Source organism: Macaca mulatta, chromosome 16, assembly GCF_049350105.2.
Source record: "Macaca mulatta isolate MMU2019108-1 chromosome 16, T2T-MMU8v2.0, whole genome shotgun sequence".
NCBI lineage: Eukaryota > Metazoa > Chordata > Mammalia > Primates > Cercopithecidae > Macaca > Macaca mulatta.
The window spans coordinates 90,783,406-90,800,162 of NC_133421.1; the positions used below are offsets into that span (position 1 = coordinate 90,783,406).

At 62.7% G+C, this 16,757-nt stretch overlaps 1 protein-coding gene across 1 annotated transcript in view; it reads left to right on the top strand.

Annotated features, from left to right (window-relative positions):
- Positions 1 to 16,757, top strand: part of BAIAP2 (BAR/IMD domain containing adaptor protein 2) — a 79,305-nt gene that overhangs the window by 55,396 nt on the left and 7,152 nt on the right. The window contains 7 exon segments of the mRNA XM_077973294.1: positions 6,361 to 6,513; positions 9,817 to 10,038; positions 10,225 to 10,426; positions 10,799 to 11,000; positions 12,108 to 12,176; positions 12,784 to 12,946; positions 14,499 to 14,533. Coding sequence (XP_077829420.1) covers positions 6,361 to 6,513; positions 9,817 to 10,038; positions 10,225 to 10,426; positions 10,799 to 11,000; positions 12,108 to 12,176; positions 12,784 to 12,946; positions 14,499 to 14,533 — 1,046 coding nt within the window.

Below are 16,757 nucleotides of genomic sequence, written 5' to 3' on the forward strand. Positions count from 1 at the left end.
AAGCGGCACTGGCGCTCTGCTCGCTGTAATGCAGGGGGCCAGTGGGGGGCATTGGTGCCCCCAGGATCCTCCTCCGGTGCCCCGTCTCTGGGTGTGCCAGGCCATAGCCTGGATTGAGGTCTGAGAAAGGGGAGAGATGCGTGCTATTTAAAGGGGTGTATAATTAACACAGCAGAGACAAAGCACCCTCGTTCAGATCTTCAGAGACGATAATAGCAGGGCCAGCGATCGCCAGCGTGGAGTCTGGCGATGTGCAGGGGGGTGAAGCCCGTCCTCGTTTTAGCAAAGCTCTTCAGAGCTAAAGGCTGTTTGTGGCCAGGCCCCCCGTGAGGACAGCCGTGTAGCCGTGTTTCTCTGGAGTAACATCACTGAGGGGCCTTACCAGGAAAAGTGGGCGTGAGGAGCCAGCAGCCATGGAGCCCTCTCAGGGCTTCTACACCCGCAGCTGACGCGGAGACCCTCAGTGTCCCCGGGGCCAGGGCAGCCAGGGGTCGAGCAGTCCGCTTCCCCAAGCCTCAGGGCTGGGCCACTCGGGCATCTTAGCCCCCACTTCTCCTGCATCTTGCCACCCTTTGCTGGGTCTTGGGGACAGCTTGGTCTGTGGTCCTCCAGCCCGTTTGTGTGTCCAGCCCACCCGTGTGGACATCAGCAGCCTGCTCTCTCCTGTGCCCATGGGCATGTGCTCACCAGACTGTCCATCCCAATAGCAAGCTATGGGTCTGTTGGGACCTGTTGTTCCTGGGCACCCTTTGCCAATCTGCTGAAAGCTCTGGGCCTTTTTCCCAGGAAAATGGGGACCCTCAGGGCTCATGGATCCCTGATCCTGTCAAAGAGCTCCCTTCCTGAGGATCTTCCTGTAATGCCTTCCCCGGGGAGTGGAATAACCAGCTTTTCCACCTGCCACCAGGGCCGGAGGGTGCGGCTCACCCTCTGCTCAGCCCAGCCCGGGCCTTGCTCAGAGCACATGTGTTCAACGTGAGATTTGAGGGCCCTCCCGTCTCCTGAACCACCTGCCATGGCTGCCCTCCCTCCTCTGTCTGGGTACTGTGCCTGTCAGCCCGGGAGGCCTGGTCAGCGGGTTTTGAAGCAGCCACTGGCTGCAGCCAGCAGGTGGCCAGTGACCACGTGCTACTTGAGGCAGCTGATTCTCACCCCACACACCACAGCTGACCGGTCTGCTGCCGCATCCTTTCGAGTAAGTGTTGCCCATGGTGACAGCTGAAGGCCAAGAATTACGTTCTCATTCATACGCTACAGGGGACCTGGGGGGCCGCATGCGATTTTTAAGGAACGTGGGAAAGCTGCAGCAGCCGTGGCGGGTGAGGTAAACCAAAGCCGCCTTGGTTTTTTCCGGAACGCCCCTCCCCCACTCTGAGTCACCGCATGCTGTGGAGAGATGAGATGTGTTCTGATCACTTTTGTCTTCTCTGATCACGGGGCCGTTCAGCCCAGGGTGACTAAGTGGGAGCGTTCTGTGGGTCTTAAATGCTTTCAGCTGGGTGTTTCCATAGTGCTGTTGCCATGGCACCCAGCTAAGCACGCAGCTGGTGGCTCAGCGGCGGGCAGGGGCTGAAGGGGGCCGGCCACTGGGACCGCCTGTCCATGGGGCAGGCTCAGGGCCGTTGTAAATGGCCGGCCGCCAGGTTGGAGGTGCAGACCAGGCCGTGCTCTGTCCTCTGCACTTTCCACCCAGCTCGGACGTGCCCCATGCAGGGCATCCCCGTCCAGCAGCAGGTCAGAATTGGTCGGGCCCTGCAGCGCTGACCGCCACCTCCCCTCCTCCCCTCCTCCCCTCCTCCCCTCCTCCCCTCCTCCCCTCCTCCCCTCCTCCCCTCCTCCCCTCTTCTCCTCCCCTCCTCCCCTCCTCCCCTCCTCCCCTCCTCCCCTCCTCCCCTCCCCATCCCCGCACCGGCCCCTTGTGTGGTGAAGCTTCTGCCTGGCCTAGATTTCCAGGATCTGCCCTGCACAGTCGTGGTCTCTATGAGGAGTTAGTGTTCTGGAAAAGGAGGTGAGGAGAGGCGGCTGTCATTCCTAGACAGAGTGGCAGCCGCGTGTCACGCACTAACTCAGGCTCCGCCATGGCCGGATGCTCATATGGGGGCTCTGAGGCAGGAGGTGTCGGCTCCCTCCGTCCCCCGGGGGCTGGCCATCCCTGCTTACAGCTCTGGGAACATCTCTCTTCTCTGTCCCCAGGGTTTGGAGGGGCCCCGCTGGAGCACCATGCAGCCGTACTTTGTCTCTCCCCCAACTTCCCCTGGGTTTCTGTTGAAATCTGTGTGCCACTCCCAGCCATTTACGGGGCTCCTTTGAGTAAGTGGAAGCCTTAAAAATAAAACACCAACTCCCTACCCAGCCAGGGAGGCTGCCAGACCCTGCTAATGAGGCCAGTACCCCTCGCTGTACTCTCCCCCGGGGGACCGAGCACGAGCGTGAGAAAGTACTGTAGCCTAAAAACCCAGAAACCGCCTGTAGGGTGGGCAGCCGTACCGGCTCCAGGGGCCTTGGTTTGGAAGGTGACGTTCTCAGGGTGAGGAGACCCTAGGGGCCCTGCGGCCTAGTTTATGCTGCTGTCCTGGGGTGACCGCTTCAAGCAGCACCTTCACTTCCCCCGAGTCCCGTTTGGACGGCAACCTGCGTGGAGGCCGTGGCTCTGGGCAGACCCCCTGGCCTGCCTTTTCTCAGTGCCTCAGTTTCTTTTGCCAGGCGTCGGATCTCCTGCTGAGCGCTCTCTGGCCCTGAGCTCTCTGCCCACCATGCCCTCTGGGCCAGCCACTGCTAGAAAAGCCCCCAGGGAGGGTACAGAATCCTCATGATGGGGTGTGTTGGGGGTTTCTCCATGGAACCTCACATTCCTGAGGCTGCCCCACTTAAGGGGTTCTGGGCACCGAATAGCTCCTCTGTGCACTCTTGTGCATGAGGTCGGGGTCCAAGGCAGGCATCCCCATCACAGGCCACTCAGAGCCTGGAGGCGCACCCCAGCATCCCTGGCAGCTCCCTGGGGGAGGAGTGGGCAGGACCCTGCAGGCGGCCTGGGAACAGGCCTGGGTGTTGCTCTGAGTGATGTTGCAGGGGCATGGGCGGGTACTCATCTCCAGGCCCCTCATTGTGCACAAGCCCACCTGTTTCTTGGAGCGAGCCCTGCCCACCCAGTCCCTTTGATCCTGAAGGTCGGGAAAGGAGTCCAGCAGCCAGGCTGGAGCACAGCGGGCTCAGGTGTCCTCCTCCATAGCTGCAGCATGTGGCATCCTGGCCACGGCCACCATGCCCTCCCCAGGCCCCAGGGTACCCCCGAATCAGGCTGTCCCACTCCACCCCTTCCTGGAGAAGGAGTTTCAGAGGTCACTGGAGGTTCCTGGGAGCAAGAGCAGGAAGCCCTGGTGGGTGCGTGTTGCGTAACCAGAGGAAGAGAACTTCGTGCTCCAGCTGCGGAGGTGGAAGAGGAGGAGGAGGAGGAGGAGGAGGAGAAGGAGGAGGAGGAGAAGGAGAAGGAGGAGGAGGAGAAGGAGGTGGAGGAGAAAGAGGAGAAAAAGGAGAAAGTGGCGGGGGAGGCAGCGGCAGCGGCAGTGGGGGTGGCAGCAGAGGCCTCAGCGTGGAGCAGAGCTGGCTGGAAAGTCTGCTTAAGGCTGCCTTGCAGGGCCTCTCGCCTGTGATCAAACTTCTCGTTTCCCAAACGCCATCCCAGGTCCCATTTAGATGACCCTGTGGCCAGGCCCTGCAGCACCTCTGGGGGGTTAGGGCCTGTTGAGGGTAGCAGTAGCAAGCCCACTGTTTGGAGGGGCAGGTGGGGTTTAGTGTGGGAAAGCAAGGTGAGCTGCAAGGGCAGGGGAGCCCTGGGCTCCGTGTTGGGGGATGTGGCTGGGCAGGCTCTAGCCTTGGGGACAGCACGGTCTGCTCATACTGGCCAGCAGGCAGAGCCAGTGCCCGGTGGTAGCGCTGGGACCGACCCACACCCCTCCAGGCTGATTCTCACCCCTGTAGTGGAGGCTTGCGGGGGTAGGCAGCGAGGGAACAGGCTGCTCCGCTCCCCTCCCCGCCACCCACCTGGGCCGGCGCTGCCCACCCATGCTGAGTCAGAGCTGTGGGCGGGGCGGCCGTGAGGCTGAGTCAGGCGGGGGAGGCCGCCCCCTTGCGGAGGCCAAATCTTCTTAGGAGCCGATTCTGAACTGGCCACTCTTTGACGGGTGATCCGGTGGACGGGGGGGTCTGTGTCTTGCTGTGGAGGGTCTGCCTCAGGCCGGTAGGGGCTCAGCCCAGGGCAGGTAGGCACAGGAGGAGAGGCGAGACAGAGGAGAGCTGGAAAGAGCTTTCTGGCAGAGGAGAAGCTGGTTCCCTGCTGAAGCAGCTGGGATCCTGCGGCCACCCGGGAGGGATCTGGGTGTCTCCCTGGGGACAGGGTCTGTGCCTGGTGTGCTGTTCCCTCACCCTCACTGGCCACCCACAGCCTCATCAGCGTTTTGGGGCAGAAAGTTTCCAGCCTACAAAACTGGAGAGAGCCGTTGACATCCAGGGTCGCAGTCGAGCCCTCCCACTGTCGGGCTGGGGTTCTAGAATCGGGAACCTGGGTGCCAGGTGTCAGTTGTGCCACAGGATGTCAGGCACATGATCCGCCAGCCGGGGTCGTGGAGGGGCCGGCGGGGGTTGGGGAGGCACGTTCCTCCCAGAGGGACAGAGGCAGAGTGCCTTGGGGTTTGGGACTGTCAGTTCCACCCACAGTCCTGTTGGCCGGGTGAGTCACACCACAAGCCCTGTACCCACGGGCAGCTTGGGAGGCGCCTCTGCCCGGGATGGGAGCACGGTCCGGGGCCTGGGAGGGAGCAGCCGCCCTCAGCTTCTTCCCCACTTTCTCCCCTAGACTCCCTCTTTCCAGTTTCCTTCTGAGGCTCACAGCGGAGAGGCCTGGGCTCAGTTGCAGCTTCTTGGTCTGGCTTTGCTTACACTACTTCTTTTAAAGAGTTTTTTAAATTGTGATAAAATACATGTGACTAATCCAGTTGACCACGGTAACCATTAAGTGCACAGTTCAGCGGCATTAGTGCATTCACGTGGTTGTGCGATCACCACCACCATCCATCTCCAGAACTTCCCATCTTCCCAAAGTGAAGCTCTGGTACTCTCCGTCCTGGTGTGTTCAGAATTGGTAGCTGAATCTGGAGGCTCTATCAGGTTGAGACTCAGTTTTCCTTTTGGGGAAATCATTTTGGCCGTAGCAGTTTCTGTTGTTTTGGCTGGAACCCTTTCTGGGAGGACTGTGTGTCCACCACGAAGTAGAGAGTGGTCAAGACGTGACAGCCGCCTGGTCAGAGCCAGGGCCACAGCCGCCAGGGCTCCAGAGGGGCTGACCGCCGGGTTGGGATGGGGTCTGCCTGCTGGCTGCTCGGGTTCTAGGGTCTGGCTTGACTACCTGTCTTTCCTGTGCCCAAGAGCACCTGCCAGGGATGAGGGCGTTTCCAGAGCTTCCATGTTTGTGCAGGACACATTCTCCCCGTGCCCCCGTCCTACAGGGACACCCGGGTGGGCACTCAAGCAGCTCCAAGGTGGAAGGGTAGCAGTCAGGCCTACTCCTCATTCCTAGTTCTGTGCTGGCCCCTTACCTGGGCACACCCTCTTCCGACAAGTGTGACCTGTGTATCTGACCTTGCTGTCCCCACGGACGCTGGTCTTGCTTTCTGGGCTCCCGGTCTCCGCTCAGTGACCTTTTGTCTGATCCACCCCATGAACTAACTTCTCACATTCTCCCTCTGTGTGCGCTCATCTGGAAAACAGTCGGGGGTGGGAGAGGAGGTGAGGTGCCCCCGGAGTCCCCTCTGCAGCAGAGGGCTTTCCTGGGGTCCTTGGCCAGTGTCCTGGGCTCCAGCTCTCCTGCTTTTCCTGCTGGGGCTGAGATGGAGGGGCCCGGGAGGCAGAGGGGCAGGTGAGGGTGCTCCAGGCAACGGGAGGACTAAGAAGCTGTCCTGGGGCCCATGGAGCTGGGGCACGTCCACACCCAGGCTTCTGTGCCTTGACCACAGGGAGGTGCATGCGACCCCACCCCACAGCGGGAGCCCCGAGGAGATGAGACCAGCCCCCTGCCAGAGCCTCCTGCTGGAGGCAGGACCCTCCACTTGCCAAGAGTGGTCCCCGGGCAGTGAAGCCTCCCGGGGATGTGGTCATCGGGCATCTCCTGAGTGGTCCTGGGGCAGCTGAAGCCTCCTGGGGGCGCAGTTGTCTCCTGAGTGGCCGCAGATGCTGTTTTGTTTCCAGAAGCCTCTGCTCTGCACGAATTAGACATGTCCTTTGACTGAGTCCGTGGGGCTGCCCCATACCGGGCCTGACAGGTGCCCTCCTGCTGCTGGCTGAGCCTTTCTCGCCTTCCCTCCACAGTACATCGATGCCATCAGCAACAAGCAGGGCGAGCTAGAGAATTATGTGTCCGACGGCTACAAGACCGCACTGACGGAGGAGCGCAGACGCTTCTGCTTCCTGGTGGAGAAGCAGTGCGCTGTGGCCAAGAACTCCGCGGCGTACCACTCCAAGGTGAGGCGGCTCGGGGCTGCGCTGTGCTGGCGCTGGGCCTCGCGGGCGGAAATGAGCTAGGCCCCTGCCCCAGCCCCGTGAGCACCCCAGGGCAGTGTCTGGGCTTGAACTCGTGTTTATTTCGGGTTTTCTTGGGGATGAAGTCCTAGGAGAATTACCAGGTCGCGGGGTGCAGGCATTTTGAAGACTCGCATTAGAATTGCCACCTACAACCAGGGAGAGTCTGATGAGCTTTCAAGACCTTTTAGAACATTCATTTAAAAGAACGTTCTTGGCTCTTCTGCCACAGCCTTGTCCTGGGGAGGCACAGGCTGACAACAGGCAGGGGACGGTCATGCTCCGTGCTGGGTGCTGGGTGCACCTGGTGGGTGGCCTCTGTGTCTTCACTTGTTCCTCCTGTGGCTCCTCAATCCACAGTCCTGGGGTACAGCCTCTGGGCTCATGGCTTTGCTCACCCGAGGTGCTGAGGACTCCCAGCCCCAAGCCTGGGTCCCCAGCCACCCAAGACCACTGTGCCACTGGACCCCTAAGCCACCCAAGACAATCGTGACACTGGCCCCAGATCCAGCACCTGCCACAGCTTGGCTGTCCTACGTGGACCTGCCACCCCTCACCCAACCTGAACCTGGCCTATTTCTTTGCCTCCTGGGCAGCCAGGGGCCCTGCCTGGCTCTCAGGTGGCCCCCCAGCCCCTCCAGTGCTGCTCCAGAGGGGCCTCCCTGGGACTCACACCTGGTCACAGGGTCCTCCCCTGGCTCCCAGGCTCTCTGTGACCTGCGCCTCCACCACCTCTGCCTGCACTCCTGAGCCCCTGGGATCCTAGGTCGGGCCTTGGGTGGTGGCCACATGCTGCTCCCTCATGACCTCTGAGAGACCCCTCTGCCCATCATCTGTTGAGGGTCCCTCCTTGGGCCCGTAGACTCTGTTCCCCACCCCCTGCACAGTCCTGCGGCCATGTGTTTCCTGCTAGGCATCCCCAGCCTGGTCGTTCCTTGTCGGGGAATCCTGCCCTGGGGTCCGCCATGTCCCAGGACCAAACCCGGCCCTGCTGAACCGGGAGCAAGCTCCTCAGGGAGGGGCTGCAGCAGCCCCCTCCAGGGATGTCCTGAGCCTCCATGCGAGCAAGGGGAACCCCTCCTAGGAGGCCGACTTAGCCCCCAGAGCAAGCAAGGCCCAGAGGCCAGGCTCCCCACCGGGAACAGGCAGGGCCAGCAGGCCCCTGTTCACCCACAATCCATGAGTAGGAGTTAGGGTGGGATTAGATCTGTCCCCTGGAACATTCTGGAACATTTCAAGAGTTTAGCAGATGGAGTTCAGGAGCCAAGCCCACCAAGGGAGGGCCTGGTCATGTCTTTCTAAAACAAGGGGTCCCAGGGATCCACGGGCTATACCTTGACACTTGTTCCCCCCACCCACCACACACACATGTATGTGCATGTACACACACACACACACACACACACACACACGTGATATGGAACCAGTGCTCCAGTGCTCACAGCCTGGGGACAGACAGGAGACAAGTGCTCCTCCCTCCCTGGAGAGACCCCTCCTGCCGGCCTGCACCTGCTGGGCGCTGTGGACAGGTGCAGTAAGGACAGCAGTAGCACCTGTGACCCCTGGTTGCTGGGGGACTCACTGGTGACAGGCTGTGCTGCCCCAACTGCCAGGCAGGGAGCGCTGTGGAGCGCAGGCCTCCTGCCTGCTAGACCCAGGACTGTGGCGAGCGTCTGCGCCCTCTGGCGGGGGCCGGGCCCTGTGACAGGGCCAGGGAGCCAGAGCTGTCAGTGGCCGGGGTGCTGCTTGCAGGGATGGAGGGCTGGGAAGCCAGGCCGCAGGTGCCGTTGTCTCCCAGGAGGGGTTGCAGGATGTGCCTGTGCAGTGGCAACAGCTGAGCTCCTGGGCTCGTGGGCCCCCGGGCATGTGTGGAAGAGGCTTGTGTCCCACAGACCCACGTGGACAAGCCTCTGGGCTGGGGGCCAGGGTGTGAGGGCAGCCTCCTCCCAGGGCAGTTCGTAGGAGCTCCCTGGTGGTTGGGTTTGGGCCTGCCTTGGGGCTCTCAGGGTGGAGGGGGTGACGATGGCTTGTGGCCGCTGCGTCAGGGCCATGCTGCTGTGAGGTCCGTGGTCGGTGTCCCCTGGCCGTCGGCCCTGATGCTGGTCCCTGTTGGCCTCTCCGCGCTCCCGACAAGACTCACTCCTCTACCACTGATCTGAGCTAGGGTTCGGCGGACGTTCTGAATGACCACAGAGTTCATGCTTTTGGCTCTGTGGACCATGGAGTCTCAGCTCTGTTACTGCAGCGTGAGGGCAGCCGTGAATGAATTCACAAATAGCAGCGCAGCTGTGTTCCAGTAAAACTTTGTTTACAAAATAGGAGGCCAGCCCTCGGGCTATGGTTTGCTGACCCCTGGTCTAAGCCAGCAGCGGAGGGGTGAGGGTGGCGTGGGTAGGACTTGCTCAGAAGGGCTGTCGTCCAGCACCCTCTGTGGGTCCCCCACGTGGGTGCCCAGCCATGTGTAACAGAACAGGGATGAGTGGGGGGATCAGTGAAAGCTGGAGAGACCCCAGAGGTGCCAGAGACAGAGCAGTTCTGGCCCAGGGCTTTAGGGTCTGGGGGTCCCAGGAATCTAGGCCCTGCAGCCTGCTTAGGCCAGGAGGGGCAGGGGCTACTTGATTAGCTCCCAGGACCCAGGCCTGGTTGGCCCCTAGTCCCACAACCTTTCGTCACGCCTGTGGCTTCCTGCTCCTTTGTCCCCGCTGTGCTCAGCTGGTGTGTGTCCAGCAGGCTGCAGAGTAGTACATCCAAGGGAGAGCGGGCTCTTGGGCCCACGGGCAGTGGATGTGGAGCAGTGAACCTCAGTGTGTCTGACAGGGCCGCCTTCCTGCCCTCGGCAGCCAGGCTGACCCCCGCTGGGCAGCACCGCCCCCTCCCCCTGGCCACCTGGGATGCCTGCCTAGCACTTTGGGGTTTGCCCACCGGGGTTTGACCTTGTGCACCCCTGTCCGTTTCTCCTTCCTCCAGGCGCTGATGGACCCCACGGGGGTTGGGCCTGGGTTTGCTCTCATTCCTGGAGGTCCCCTGACTGCATGACTTGTGGTCGCATCCCAGGCCCTTTTCCAGCAGCCGCTTCTGTGGGTTGGGGTCAGAGGCTAACGGGTGGCCTGACTCGCTGAGAGGCACCACCTGGTGAAGAGCAGCCTCCAGCCCCAGAGGGTGCTCAGGGAGGGCTCTCAGGGCTGTGCCCGGCTGCAGGAGCCTGAGCCAGCTCTTACCCCTCCCTTCTTGCTTCCTCCACTTCAGGGCAAGGAGCTGCTGGCGCAGAAGCTGCCGCTGTGGCAACAGGCTTGCGCTGACCCCAGCAAGATCCCAGAGCGCGCCGTGCAGCTGATGCAGCAGGCAGCCAGCAACGGCGCCACCCTCCCCAGCGCCCTGTCGGCCTCCAAGTCCAATCTGGTCATTTCGGACCCCATTCCGGGGGCCAAGCCCCTGCCGGTGCCCCCTGAGCTGGCACCGTTCGTGGGGGTGAGTGTGGCCTCTGGAAAGCTTCACGGGTGTGGGTGGGTAGGGCAGCTGTTGTCGGGGTTGGGGGCGGCCAGGGTGCAGAGCCCAAGGCCCCCTGCTGAGGGGCTGGAGGTGGAGGGTTCTCTTTCCCCCGGTCTTGCCCGCGGTGGGCTCCAGCAACAGCCTGCTCTACCCCCTTCCCTACAGCGGATGTCTGCCCAGGACAGCACGCCCATCATGAACGGTGTCGCAGGCCCGGATGGCGAGGACTACAGCCCGTGGGCTGACCGCAAGGCTGCCCAGCCCAAATCCCTGTCTCCTCCGCAGCCTCAGAGCAAGCTCAGCGACTCCTACTCCAACACGCTCCCCGTGCGCAAGAGCGTGACCCCGAAAAACAGCTACGCCGCCAGTAAGGGTCCCTGGGTGTGCCTCCCCAGACATGTCACACCCCCAAGTAGGGGACTGGGAGACCCTGAGGCTCACCAGTGTGTGGCCGTGTGTGCCTACATACGGGTGGTACACACAGATGTGCCTGCCCAGCACCCAGCTTCCTCCTGTCAGGCCTCTGGTGCTTAGTCAGGGCGTGAGTGGGGTACTGGGTTGGGTCAGGCTCGTGCAGGCAGCAGCCACTTAGGAGCAGGCAGCTGCTGCTTGGGAGAGCTTAGCCAGCCCGGGAAAGGCTCACTCGCCCACCTGGGGCACAGCACCTCAGCCAGGCTCCCTGGGCTTTGGTGCCCCGCGAGCCGGCGGCCGTCCCCTTACCTGTCCTTTGTCCCAACAGCTGAGAACAAGACTCTGCCTCGCTCGAGCTCCATGGCAGCCGGCCTGGAGCGCAACGGCCGCATGCGGGTGAAGGCCATCTTCTCCCACGCTGCCGGGGACAACAGCACCCTCCTGAGCTTCAAGGAGGGTGACCTCATTACCCTGCTGGTGCCTGAGGCCCGCGATGGCTGGCACTACGGAGAGAGTGAGAAGACCAAGATGTGAGTGTCTCTCGGGGGCGGGTTCCAGGCAGCCGCTGCCTTCAGCAAGTGTGTGGGGCGGCGACACTCAGATGCGCTGGGACCTTGTGTTTAGACTCACTGCAGGTCACAGGTCCTCACCCTAGAAAACCTGGGCAGTGAGAGCAAGCGTGACCCGGGGTCTTCACCACCAACAGGCGTCTCCTCCCCTGGCAGGGGCCTTTCCCCCAACCACTTCCCTGCAGGGGTCTCCCCCGACGGCGGGGGTCTCTCCCCACGGCAGGGGTCTCCCCCGACGGCGGGGGTCTCTCACCGCAGTCTAGTGACCTCCTTGCTCCATCGCCTCGATGTGCCACTCAGTTTGGCGTAGTGTGTGGCGTCCCACACGTGTACGCCCTCAGCACATCTGGCCGAAGCCCTTTGGTGGGTGTCAGTTTCCCACAGTTCACAGGTGCAGAGCAGGGCTTGGCCATCCTGAGACCGAAGGCTTTCTGCAGCTTTCAGCTCTTCCACATGCCAGATGTGGAAGTTTGGAGTTCTAGAAGTCACCTATGGAGTCAGATGGGCCATACCTCCCCAGTGTACTGAATGCTGTTGCAGAGAGGCTGGGCCAGGGTGCCACCCTCACTGGACCTGGGGGCTGCCTTCCCAGGGCTGTGTTTGTGTGGGTGTGTCTCTTGGCAAGATGGGAAAAGGCCCTGACATTTGTGCCTTCCTAAGCCTGGCCTTGCAGCCACCACCCTGGGGAGGGGGCCGAGGGCAGGGGGTTTCCCAGGAGGCTGCTCCATCTTTTTTCCAGTGGCCACTCCCGTCTTGGTGCCATCCGTGGCTTAGTGTGGCACTGGGGCTGCGAGGCAGGAGCAACTGCTCTGCCTGGGCTCTGGGGCCTTGCAGTTGGGTCTGGTGGGGCCGGCAGCTCCCGCCAGGTTGGGGACAGCCTGGGCCACCTTGCCCTTGAGGCTGAGCACACAGTGGGAGCAGGCTCTTCCTCCAGAGACAGTGGCGCAGCCGTGCTGGGGAGCTAGAGGGACTTGTGCTTGGATGGTGGTCGATGGGGGATGGGGAGCCACTGCCCCCACCCGGGGCCTCCGGGCTGAGTGTGGCTCTTAGCTGGGGCCTCTCTTCCAGGCGGGGCTGGTTTCCCTTCTCCTACACCCGGGTCCTGGACAGCGACGGCAGTGACAGGCTGCATATGAGGTGAGCGCTGGGCCCAAAGGGAGTGCTAGATCCCCAGCTCTGGAGAGGGGCTGCGATGGCACCAGCAGGTCCCTGGGCTTGGAAAGCTGGGATGGGCTTCTGGCTCCTTGTCTGCTACTGCAGGGCCATCCCCAGTGGCCCTGAGAGCTGGGCGCTTGAGGCCCTCAGGGTGGAAGCATGGTGGTACCCTGTGCGGTGGGGCCCGAGAGCCCTGGGGACACCAGTGCAGGCAGCAGGTGCTGTGGGGGCAGCACCTGGGGGCCAGGTGTGCAAGGACCTGGCTGTCCCAGGTGCTCCAGGTTCTCCCAGCCTTCAGAGAATCGCAGTAGCTGAAAGCTGGCGGGGTGCATGGCTGCTGGGAGGGTTGGGGTTGCTGTGGCAGCCCAGCCCCTCTGGAGTCCTCCTGACTCACTTTCATGGCCAGGAGGAGGGAGGGAGGCCAGACTGGCCTGGCCCATGGTCACCAGGGCTACAGCCTTGGCCTGAGAGCAGTTTCCCGCATGTGGCGTGGGGTAGGTGAGGGTGGGCCGTCCAGGGAGCCCACAGGGTTGTGGGGTGTTGGGGGTGTCTGGCCTGCTGGGCTATCTCTGAGTTCCTGTCCCTGCAGCCTGCAGCAAGGGAAGAGCAGCAGCACCGGCAACCTCCTGGACAAGGACGACCTGGCCATCCCGCCCCCCGACTACGGCGCCGCCTCCCGGGCCTTCCCCGCCCAGACGACCAGCGGCTTCAAGCAGAGGCCCTACAGTGTGGCTGTGCCCGCCTTCTCCCAGGTCAGCGGGCGGGCTGGGCTAGGAGGGCCCGCAGGTGGAACAGTGGGCTCAGCCTGCCGTCCCACGTTGGAGCCTCCACTGAGGGGCCAGGCGCCTGGGGGTCTGGGTCTCTTTGGACAGGCCTGGGGTGAAGGCTCCGTGATTTAGGAATGTGTGCACACCCCTGCTTCAGCCACAGGCTGCTCGCCTCGCCCCAGCAGGCTCCCTGTGTTGGCACGCTGGGGTGGGGTGGGGTGGGGTGGGGTGGGGTGGGGTGGGGTGGGGTGGGCCCGTCCCTCATGGTGCCCTCAGCCGGCCATGGGCAGCTCACTGCTCTGCCCAAGGGGGCAGCGTCTGGGCTGGGAAGTGGCTGGCCTAGAGGTGGGCCTGGACCCGGCCCTTCTGGGAGAGCCAGGGGGTTAGGATCCCTTCCATGAGAACCACGGGGCTCCCTCAGTCATACCCATATGATGGGAGTGCTTTCTGCTCAGCCCTGGCACGTGGCTGGACTCTTCCAGTCAGCGTGACCCTGGATGTGGGCCCTCTGGTGCCAGGAGGCCAGAGCTGGAGGATCAGGGCCTGGGTCCTAGGCCCTGGTGTGTGTCCTCGGAAGCCCAGGATCATGGCGGTCCTGGTGTCTAGGCTGGGACAGGATGTGAGTGTGCGTGGTAGCTTGCCAGGTCCCAACCCGCGCCGTCCGGGGAGGCTCCTGGAGTTGGAGGGTTGGAGACCCCTGTCGGCCTGGGGCTTCTCAGCTGGGGGTCGTTTGTGGGATGCTGGCTGGGCTAGCAGCTGTTCCCAGGGCCAGTCTCCAGGGTTGGGCCTCAGGCAGTGGGTAGAGAGAAGAGAACCCACCTTTTTCTGAGATAACGGGCAGCCTGGGTGACTGCTCAGCTGTCGACCCACAAGTGAGGGGCCCCCAGGTTGACAGCCTGAGCTGAGGCCGCAGGATGCGACCTGGAGAGGTTCGGGCTCTGGGCCGTGGGTGTTCCACAGGTCGGCCTCTGGGGTAGACTCAGTGCTGGGAGAGCCAAGGGAGGGGTCTGCACCTGCCCTAGGCCCCAGGCCAGGCCATGCTGGCAGATAAAGGGCGCAGCCAGCCCCAGCACCACACCTGGGCTCTCCTCCCAGGCAGTGTCACCCTCCCACGGGCCGGGATGGTACATGTGACAAGTTTCCAGGAAATTGTAGCTGGGGTCTGGGCCCATGGGTGGGCAGAGGGGTCCCAGGGGCCTGCCTAGGCATGGGTGAGGTGCTGTAGGTGCCCTGCAGGGGCCTCGGCTCCCTGGGGGCGGGCGGAGGTCCCAGGAGGCCGGTCTTGCGTGTGTTTGGGAGTGTGCAACAAGCTACAAATTCAGGTGGCCGCTGGCTGGAGGAGGCATCCCCATTGATTTGGGCAGTCATCACTTTACCACTGGAACCGGGGCTCCAGGCAGGCCTCTGAGTGCTGCAGCCAGGAGATGGGGAGCCTTCCGAGGGAACACGGTTTGAACCCTGCCCAGGCAGGATGACCGTTTGTGGGTGACCACAGGCCCCGTCACCTGGCCTGACGTGTTTCCGCCTCTCCCTCCAGGGCCTGGATGACTATGGAGCGCGGTCCATGAGCAGGTAAGGGGCTTTCAGACCTGTCTTTGGGACCGTGGGTGGGTGTGAAGAGGCTGGGTGGGGCAGGTCCCTCTCCTAGGACCTGGGGCCATCTCTTCTTCCTTTAGGGCCCAGCCTGGCCCTTCACCTCTGCCAGAGCCAGGGACGTCCCCCAGGGCCTCCTGCTCTCTCCGAGTGACACGGAAACCCCCCTGGGCCCTGCCCCTCTTTCATCGCATCTGGCTGGCCCCATCCATCCCTGTCAGGCAAAGGCAAGGTTGGGGAGGGTGGCTGAGGCCGGCATCCGCGGCTGGGGCTGCAGCCTCCTCTGCCCCCAGCCTGCGCTCCACCCCGTCCTTTGCCTTCCTGGAGGGCCAGGAGGCCAACGGGGGCTGCTGAAAGGGGTGTTGCTTGGTGCGGGCAGAGTCGCTGCCTGTGGCCGGGCAGCGTTGTGCAGCCAGGCAGCCGTCCCGTGCTTTGTTTCGCAGTGGCAGCGGCACGCTGGTGTCCACAGTGTGAGGACGCTGACCCCGGGCAGCCGCTGCTCTGAAGAGCTTCCGCGCCTTCCCCCTGGTCTCCGTCTGTTTTCCTCCTCAGCTCTTGCTGGTTTGTTCCTGGGTTTTCTTTTCCACCTGCCCCTGCCTTTTGGTTGGTGACCCCAGACTCTGTGATCCCCCAGGGTCCATGGTGCTGCTCCATCCGCCCCCCCCACCCCAGTGTTTACGCGCCCCACCCTGTGTGTCCCAGCCTTTCGAGCAGAAACTGCCAGGCAGGACCTGCTGGGCCGTGCGGGGCACCCTCGGCCCCACCCTGCAGTGTCTGTGGCACTCACTGCTTTTCTAAGGCTCGCCGTGAGCCAGGTCTAAAGTTTGGAGAAAAAGAAAAATCTTTGAAAAAAAAAAAACAAAAAACAAAAAACAGGAAAAAGGACTTTTTTTTTTTCCTGAAAAACAAAAACCGATCTGCATGGACTCCGGTGTGCGCTGTTATCTCGCATCTGACTTTCCCGGCGCAAAGGCCTCTGTCCAGACAGGGAAGGTGCTGGGGTCCCTGGTCACCCCGGACCCTGTGGAGGGCTGCACAGAGAAAGGGGGCTCGTGCCAAGCTCGAGGGGCCTCCTGAGGAAGCCGGCCGCTCCTGTGAGGGAGGCCGGGCCCGGGCACCTGAGGGCTTCTCCCTCCGGACGCTGCGGGCCAAGTGTACATAGAGCAGCGTGGCAGAGTGGCCTCGCCTCCCGTCGGGCACCGGCAGGAGCAAGGTCGGGGGCAGGCGCTGCCCGGCTGGCCGCACACGGACACTCCAAAGACCTCCAGCGACCACCCCACCCCCACATTCCTTTGACCAGCCTTGTGAGGGCATCAAGGCTGCCCCGGGCTACCTGGCTGCTCGGGGCAGGGTGTGTGGGCCAGGCCCGGCCGGGGGAGGGCAGCTCTGGGCACGTCGCACCCACACCCCCCACCTGGGGGAGACAGGCGGTTCCTGCCTGGTTCTTCCTAAACGCTCTCGTCTTTTTGTGTGTCTTGGTGACTTTAGAAACAAACACAGTGGACTCAGTGGCTACTGGTATTGTCTCTTCACACACTGAACTCTGGGGAATTGAGTGCAGGGCACAGCCCGGCTCAGCCTGCCTGCTGGTGGGAGCCCCTGGGAAGCTGCGACGCTCCTTTATCTGATGTGGTTTAGCAAAAGCCTCCCGCACACCTCCCCGTGGCCTGGGGTGTGGCCTGGTTTATGTGGGAAGCAGCTCCAGACGCGGACCGCCTGAGGTTAAGGGGAACTCGAGGGCGGACCGGGCCCTATGTAGAGACCCCGCCGCACCGGCGTTCCCGCTCCGCTAAAGATTTCAAATCCAGGGGATTCCATGCTCAATGGATGAATGTAGACACAAAACAGCAACACTTGTATGAAGATGTAAAGTGCTGAACATATTTTTTTCCTGTTTCCTTTCCTTTTTTAAAAAATCTGAATTGTGCCCTGTACTGCAGTTACTTGTTTGAATAAAAGTTTTATTTATTGCACGAGTTGGGTATGGACCTCCTTCCGGTTCCCGGCATGCGTCTGGGCCGTGGGGGCCCCGCCTCGTGCCTGCCTCTGCCAGGTATTTTCTTGGCACTCAGTCGCCTGCTAGATCACCTGGGCTTGCACACAGTGCTGGCCCAGTGACAGTCACTCACTGTGCCGGGGCTCTGCGGGGGCCCCGCCGCCCCAGGGGAAAGTGCGGGGCCACCTGCGGCTGAGGCAGGCTCCT